General features: G+C 46.0%; 1 protein-coding gene across 1 annotated transcript in view; it reads right to left on the bottom strand.

The window, feature by feature from the left end:
• TM9SF2 (transmembrane 9 superfamily member 2) overlaps positions 1-7,436 on the bottom strand; it is a 50,746-nt gene that overhangs the window by 30,228 nt on the left and 13,082 nt on the right. Inside the window, exons 2-3 of the mRNA XM_009333367.1 lie at positions 7,103-7,162; positions 5,965-6,090 (exon numbers count right to left, since the gene is read on the bottom strand). Coding sequence (XP_009331642.1) covers positions 5,965-6,090; positions 7,103-7,162 — 186 coding nt within the window. The remainder of the gene's footprint in view (positions 1-5,964; positions 6,091-7,102; positions 7,163-7,436) is intronic.

Here is a 7,436-nt window from a genome sequence, read left to right as displayed (position 1 = left end):
CTACTTGCCAGTGTTTTCCATCAGTTCGGGTTCGTGCAGCTTTAGAAAGTCCAAATAACAGCCTCTGATGAAAAACTGTATTTATAAATGTTGCAGCGTTTCCGCTAATTTCCTTGACTCGCACGTCTTTGATTTCCCTTCTTCCATTTATTACAGGTTGCGGGGGGATACATCTGTTGCTGACACAATCCTGTGCATAGCCAAGGTCTTTAGGCAGCTAAGGTATTGCCAGTAAAGTCAGTAAGGAATGAGCAGGGCTGTCCAAAGGGGTGTCTGGTCTGTGTCTTGTAAGGCAACGTCCAGGTGCCTGAGAAAGCAATAAATGAGATACCTGGCTACTGTAGGTAGCTGGTAGCCTGGCTACCACAGGTATCTGTGGCAGGATGGAGCTCCAGGTGGGTTAATTCAGACAGCGTCTGACCAGATGCAGTGCTGAGCACCTAAGCACCTAGGCCACATAGTGTAATCCTTCGGTAAGGTTACCTTAATATATCTTGATGTATTTTCTACATTACATAAGCCATTCTTAGTTTTATGTAAATACATGTTCATTTATAACATAGTATATACACTAGATACTTCTGAACTCTCTATATTTAAAATGTAAGTTCTTCATCTGCCTTCCTCATTCCTAGCTCTAATTCCTACTTGTCTCATCCTGTAGATATCCTAAGAGCACAATTATAAGATCCAGCCCTGTGACAAGTGCAGCTGGGGAAGAATTCCCAGGTCCCTCTTTTTATTTAAAATTGCTCATTGGTTAGGGTAATCAGGTTGTAAATGACCCAAGTTCAGTTTCTCTTCTGCCACAGGGGAGTTCAAACCTATCTCCCATTTCCCAGGTTAATATTCCAAGCAAATTACTTTTGTGGGCCTAATTCCATTCCTTCGCTTGAGAGAACATTTAAAAGCCTTTGCCCATTTAATCCTCATTTTCCTTGAGAACGCTCCAAAAGCCGCGCGATGAGTAGGAGTTGTGGTGTGCTTTGTGATCAGTTTAAATCCCCCGTCTTACTCTGCCTTCATGACTTACAAAACCTGCTGACTCAGAGCGATTTCAAGGCGTGCTCCGCCAGTTGGTGCAAAGGGCATTTCAGTGGATGCGATGCTATGACACTCCCTCCTCTCTGCTCTGCAAAGATGACGTGGAAAAACATTTTTTAGGCTGTGTTATTAATTCGACATAGCAACTCTCTGGAGCAACTCTAACCACGGGTTGTAACCCCAGGAATGGGATTACATGGGATCTCATGGTCCTTGAGATCCAGTTGCAGCCTGAGCAAAACCCACCTTCTCTAATTGAATGAGAACTTCAGTGGGAATTCGCTTGATAATTTCTCATCTTAGATTCCCCCCCTACGGCTTTTTCAGCGACGGGTTACAATCCAGGGAGTGTGGTTTTAGTACTAGAAGAACAAGTAACGCAGGTTTTATCATCAAAAATTCCAAGGTTGTGCAAGACAAATAAAACACAGGAAAAACTACTGTTTCAGAGATTTATGAACCGACAGAAGCCAAAGCGAAAGAACAGCCTGGGGTTTTTCCTGATAAATTCTTGTGATAAGAAAATACAAAGATAAGGATACAGAGTGGTCAGAAACTGCTGGGAAAATAAGTGTCACTCCTTGAAAAATGTTACCGTTCTTTTTATCAGAAGATGTTGTGAATAACTTTCGCGACTACTGTGGTGGTTCTCACCTTCTACTGCTTGCGTCTGGGCTGCGAGGGGTGCCTCCTTCGTCCGGGGATTCACCGCTCTCATAGCGTCGTTCTTCATTTCAGAAACAAACTCTTAAATGCCCCTTGTATCCTACAGCTGGGTGGCCAGTGCCTTCTCCCCGCCTGTTCCCTCCTTTGCCTGAGGGCACTGAAACCCGCTTTTCTCACTACAGCGCCTTAGCAGCCAAGCTGTGGGGCTGTTCCACGTGCTGTGGAACAGCTAAATACTCCTTGCTGTGGAGGGTGCAAGCAAAGAGTTGTTTCCCCCACTACAGGTTTTACAGCCACAGGTTACAATTCAGTGGCTGTGATTTGAGTACCAGAAGAGCAGAATAATACTCTGCTGCGTAATGCGTAGGGTGCTAACTGGATACAACTAACATCCACTTTACTGCTAATAGTCATTTCAACATTCTTTTTTTTTCTTTTTAGTGTTTAATATACACTATATGTTTGCAGCCTGGAACCCAAATCTCCCTTATTGCAGATGAGTTCCCCTAACAACTAAAATACAGAGTTTTGTAAATGAGCGGGCTCTTTTTCTCTCCCGAGACAATCGGCACTAGTAACTTAATGACAAATTTCATTTTGGGGGGAAATCCCCCGCTGCTAAGTAGCCCCTAGACTGGTAGTTTGGTCATTTTTCTAGAAAGCGAGAAGTACGGGTGAGGACCTCATCAGGTGGAGGTGGAAGCTGGATTAAAGTCCCAGATGGCTGTACTAAGGATGATTGCTGGTAACAATTTCCCCCCAGCAGGTGTATCAAGTGTGCCTGAGAACTTCTGGCAGAAGAAGCAGGTGAAGGATTATGGTTTGTGAAGATTGATGCTACTTTGGCCTGAGGAGATTTGGGCAATGCAGTCCTGCTAAGCATAAGGTACTTCTTAACAACCTTTAGGAAGCTTTGAGCCTGAAAAGGGAGGGGGCTGCGTGCCTCCTCAGTGAGACGCCAGCAGAGCAGGGTTACAGGAGGGTTACGGCTCCGTGCCCGAAGTGGAAGTCGAGCACATCAAGCGCCCTAGTCCTTTTGTGGATCCAAAGTTTCCTTGGCAATAGCAATGTGTCGACCGCGTTACTTGTGGGGCTGGTGGGAGTGGAGGCATGGCATGAGCACCCCCCAGCTCACGCAGATGGATGGCGGCATTGTCTGTGAAGCACCAGGGCAGAGATCCTGCTGGCTTCCCTCCCTCTTTCCCAAGGCAGAGTCCTCCGATGGGTAGGGGTTGGCTTCCTGCAGCTCAGGACCATTGCAGGAGCCGTGCTGCAACCTGCAAATACTCTGCAGGGCTCGGTGGCATGTGAGGTGTGCTTCTCCTTCGGGTCAAATTAGAGCTGCAGTGTTCCAGGAAAAGTATATCCTTTTGAACAGCAGCCAGTTCACTGCCTAAGTAAACAGTGCAGCATTGGGACTAGTCACGCAGTGTGTAGAAACTCATCTGGTTGTGCCGTTGCTGTCTTTGGTTTTATGACTTGCAAGTCTGTTTGGTTTTGGGGCTTTTTTTTTTTTTTTTAATCTTTGTTCAGGCGTTAGATCCAGCACCTCCCATTGACTTTATGACCAGCTTCAAATCAGTATTTATCACAAATCCTTTCAGGCTTTTTGTATACTATAGAGGCCTATGTCCTTTTCCCCACTGTTTCATACGGTGCTAGAAATGTACAATCAGTCTGATACTTGACTCGCCAAATTAAAAAGAGAAAGGACTGACTGAATAAAACAGGCAAAGAAGAGCTCTGTAAGATAAAAACCGCTACTGAATTACATCTCAAAAGAAAATGCTGAGACGATTATACAGCCATCACTGTATATTTAAGGCTAAATTCAGCTCGGCTGACTCCTCAGCCTAGGCAATGGGGCAGAGCCTTCGCAGAAATGAGTGTGCCGGGAGGGACGCGCTGGTGCCTTGCAGCAAACACAAACCAGACTCCTCCAGGAGGGAGAGGGGGCACGTGGCACCAGCTAGTACGGTCTGAGCACTAACGGCCTTGCGAGCAGCTGCATTTATGACTCCCTTCAGCGGTTGCCATAGGTAAGGTTTCTGTGAGGTCCCTGGTGAATTTTAAACCAGCACAAAAGAAAGTGTGGGAAGACTGCTGCCTGCCTGGCCCATGCCTCCCATGTTTGGAGCAGGTCTGGTTCGGGCTGCACCAATTAGTTTGTTCAGCCCTCAGCGTGTAATAATATAATTGCTGTTCACATTAGTACCAATTATAGGGATTGGGAAGAAACAAACCTTTATACAGGAATATGTTTGTGGATAAAACAAAGGGGAATGCTTTCTTTTTATAGCTCTGTGAGCCCCAAATCAATTGAGCTGGTTACCTGTGTAACCAGTGAGCATGGTTGGTAATTAATAGTTTCACTGTAAGCTTAAATATGCAAGCTTATCCAAGTTTCCAAGCTTAAATATCACTCTTGGTGATCACTGTTTCCTATCAACTGGGAAAAGAAGAGTCTATTTTTTTTTCCTTCAAGAAGAGACTGTTCAAGATCTTTGACGAGAGTAAACTAGATTGAGGGGGGGGAGGAAGAAAAAATTTGTTTAATAATCTATATCAAAATGATTCTAGCCCGTAAGTGGGAACACACGGAGACACACACAGACACCATCTGGTTATTAGCAGTTAATCTAATAATAAGCAGGTCACATTTCTCAAGTATTCTGTCCTCACCCTGTATCCTTCTGTGGCATGACGTATTAACACATGCAATCAGCTACATTCATTGACAAAGATCTTTACCTAAGTCCAGTTCCTGGTGGTGAATTTTGCACTGTTATGAAGCATATCACGTTTATGAAATTCAGATTATGGGAAGCCTTCTGGAACAACGTGGTAAAGGCTGCAGAGCTGATTTGTGATGCGGCTGCTGGAAATCTGGACAAGAACTATGAAGGTATTGAGGCAGTTAAATCCTTTTGAGACTCCTATTTTTCCACTAATTTCAATTGGGAATTATGCGCCAAATTAGGAGCCGAGTGTTCATGTACACTGAGTTTGCACTGTGCTTCTTAGGTCGTAATTTCAGTCCTTGAATTTTGTAAATGGTACGATGGGTATTTTTTGACTCATAGAAAGAGTATTTGTCATAACAATTTCCCCCCCACCAGTACTGCAGGAGTTGCTCTACTAGATGTCTGGCACTGCCTGGTATTCAAGTCTCTAACAAGGACTACAGAGCGCTCCATGAGAAGCACTGTTTAGAAAGGGAGTTTCTCAATAATCCCTTCAGTTCCTGGAATTTTATGCCATGAAGTATGAGAAAGGTTATCTGCCGTAACTTTTTATCCTGCTTTATCAGTGCGATCTAACTGCAACCATGACTGTTCACCTTAAAGGCTTAAGCCTTTTTCAAAGCATTTTGGTCTCAGTTATGACATAGTGTATCTTCACTTGACAAATAAATTACGAATATGTAAGAAAAATCTCTTTATTTGTTTCAAATCTGGAGCTTTTAAGTTTCATCCCCTACTCCCAGTATTGAAGAAAGGGGTAGATGGCAGAGACCAGTTTCCCTACTCTGCTTCACCAGGCTTCCCCCAGGACTACTCCTTACGCTAACCTGTCTGAGGGAAAAAGCTCAGCCCCAGTGTCAGTCAGGCTCTGAGGAATATTCCTATCAAAATAAAAAAATCCTGAGCTGGTGAAAAGGTGTCCTCTAATACACAGGATTTTCAAATAGCAGAGAAAGCGGGACTGGGGCAAAGCGATGCTGGAGTTGTCGTGTTCCTACCCCCTGGGACCTAACCCGTGCTGAAAAAGATCCGCGGGAGCCACCAGCTAAAATGGTACATAGGTTGTCCTAAATTAGGCCGAGCGTCAGGCTGGTACCCTTATCAGGTGCTACAGAAACAGCTACAAGTCGCCTTTGTCCCGCCAGGCGGTTGCAGCGGGCGCAGCTCTGTGGGACTGTTGTCGTGACCCAGTGAGGCGGGTGGGACGACGGGCATCCTCCCCGGGATGCCACCAGTGGGAAGGTGGCCTGAGGAAGGCCTCCAGCAGTCCTGCGGCCGGGCCACGCTTCAGCTGAGCATTCAATGTTTGGAGCGCTTACCTGGGCTCATCCCCCCCACTAGCAAATGCTAGACTACATGGCCGATTCCTGCCTCTTGCGCCGGGGTCAGAGCAAGCGGTGCCTGGCAGGAGATGGGTGAAAAGATCATGAAAGAAGCAGCTGTCAGCTGGTGACTTGTGCTGGGAGGCAGCGGGTGAGTAACCTTGCTCCATTTTATGGTAGTGCTTCACCTGCAAGTGCCCGCTGTGAGTGAAATTGCCTGGGCTGGTGCTGTCCTTTATCAATTTCGCTCTCAGCAGGCTCCCCAGGTGGAGCATTTCATTGCGGGAGTCGGACTCTGCTCTCTCCTTGACAGCCTGAAATAGAAAGCGAGGAAAGGAAAGAAGGTAATAAATGGCCGGAGAAAAGCAAAAGCAGGACAGAGAGCGGCAAGAAGCAGGATGTGTGTTCAATGGTAATGGTAGTTCAGTGCACCCAGCCCTCTAATTCTGGGGGAATTTGACACTGGAAAGAGCTTTACTTAGCTCTTTTAAGCTTTACACTTAGAAGTAAAGGAAGTAAAAGAACTTTACAATTAGAAGTGAAAAATTATGGTGAATAATATTTTTTTGAAAATACTACGTAAGATGATAAAACTAAAAGATAATTTTCTTGATCTTCAGCCTAACAGAATTATAGTCGCTGTTTCTGGGAGAAATCCAGGCAAAAATTCTTTTTTCCTGTTTTTCTAAAGTCTGCCTTTCAGATTTATATGCCTTGATTTTTGTGGGGTTTGTTTTTGTTGCCCTTTCTTAAGACAACCTGCGTGTGACTTTCACTGTTGCTGGGTGCCTGATGACACTTCCCTTGACTTCAGGGAGAAATTCAGCATCCAAGATGAGAACCGTGCAAAATCACTAACTGCATTTGAACGTCTGACTGCCTGTTACTGGGGAAAGAGACCCATTGATTCAGTGACAAGGATGTCGATGCAGCTTTAAAGGTCACAGACCCATCTCTTTCCAGCCAGTTACATCCTAGGGCTTATGGGAGTGGGGGACAGCACAGAGCCAAAGCATTTGAGCTGGTTCCCGGCTCCTAGGGGAATTGCTTGCATGGAGACTAGGAGGCTGGTTGCAGAGCCGCAAGCATGCCGCTTCAGCCGCGGCGAGCTGATACCTTGAACCAGGTCCCTGCGTGCAGCAGGGGACATGGGGAAGTGATGCCTATACCTCCTGTAGGATACATCCGACAGCAGCAGAAACTCTGTCCTAGATACGTGTTCGGGAGGCAACCGCAACATGTAGCCCGTCCCTGAAGTTTTGGGGATAAAAAATGGCTTTTTGTTTCGGTGACATGAGGCGTACGCAGCTGTACCTAGTGGCTTACGGTTTGCTGCTGGTTAACATGGGAAAACTGGTTGAGAGGCTGCTGCTGGAGGAAGGCGATCTGGGTGGAAAAGATCACAGATCAGCAGAGCTCTCGAGTTTCAGGGTAGGAAGGAGCGAAAGCAATGGACTAATGAACTTAAACCAGAAGACTTCAACCCGCTCAAAGAATTGGTAAATGCAGTCTTGTGGAAAGGAATTTTAATGGGAAAGGGAGCCTGGGAGAACTGTCGGCTCCTAAAAGAGGTGCCGAAGATGTGATGAAAAACCGCCGTGATGCCCGCAGTGAGAACGGGGAGAGGCCAATGTGGCTGCCTAGGAAGATGACCTGACAG

Source organism: Pygoscelis adeliae, unplaced genomic scaffold, assembly GCF_000699105.1.
Source record: "Pygoscelis adeliae isolate BGI_AS28 unplaced genomic scaffold, ASM69910v1 Scaffold48, whole genome shotgun sequence".
In the NCBI taxonomy this organism is placed as follows: domain Eukaryota; kingdom Metazoa; phylum Chordata; class Aves; order Sphenisciformes; family Spheniscidae; genus Pygoscelis; species Pygoscelis adeliae.
The sequence above is the reverse complement of the archived record's forward strand: the minus strand, read 5'-3'. Positions and strand labels throughout refer to the sequence as shown.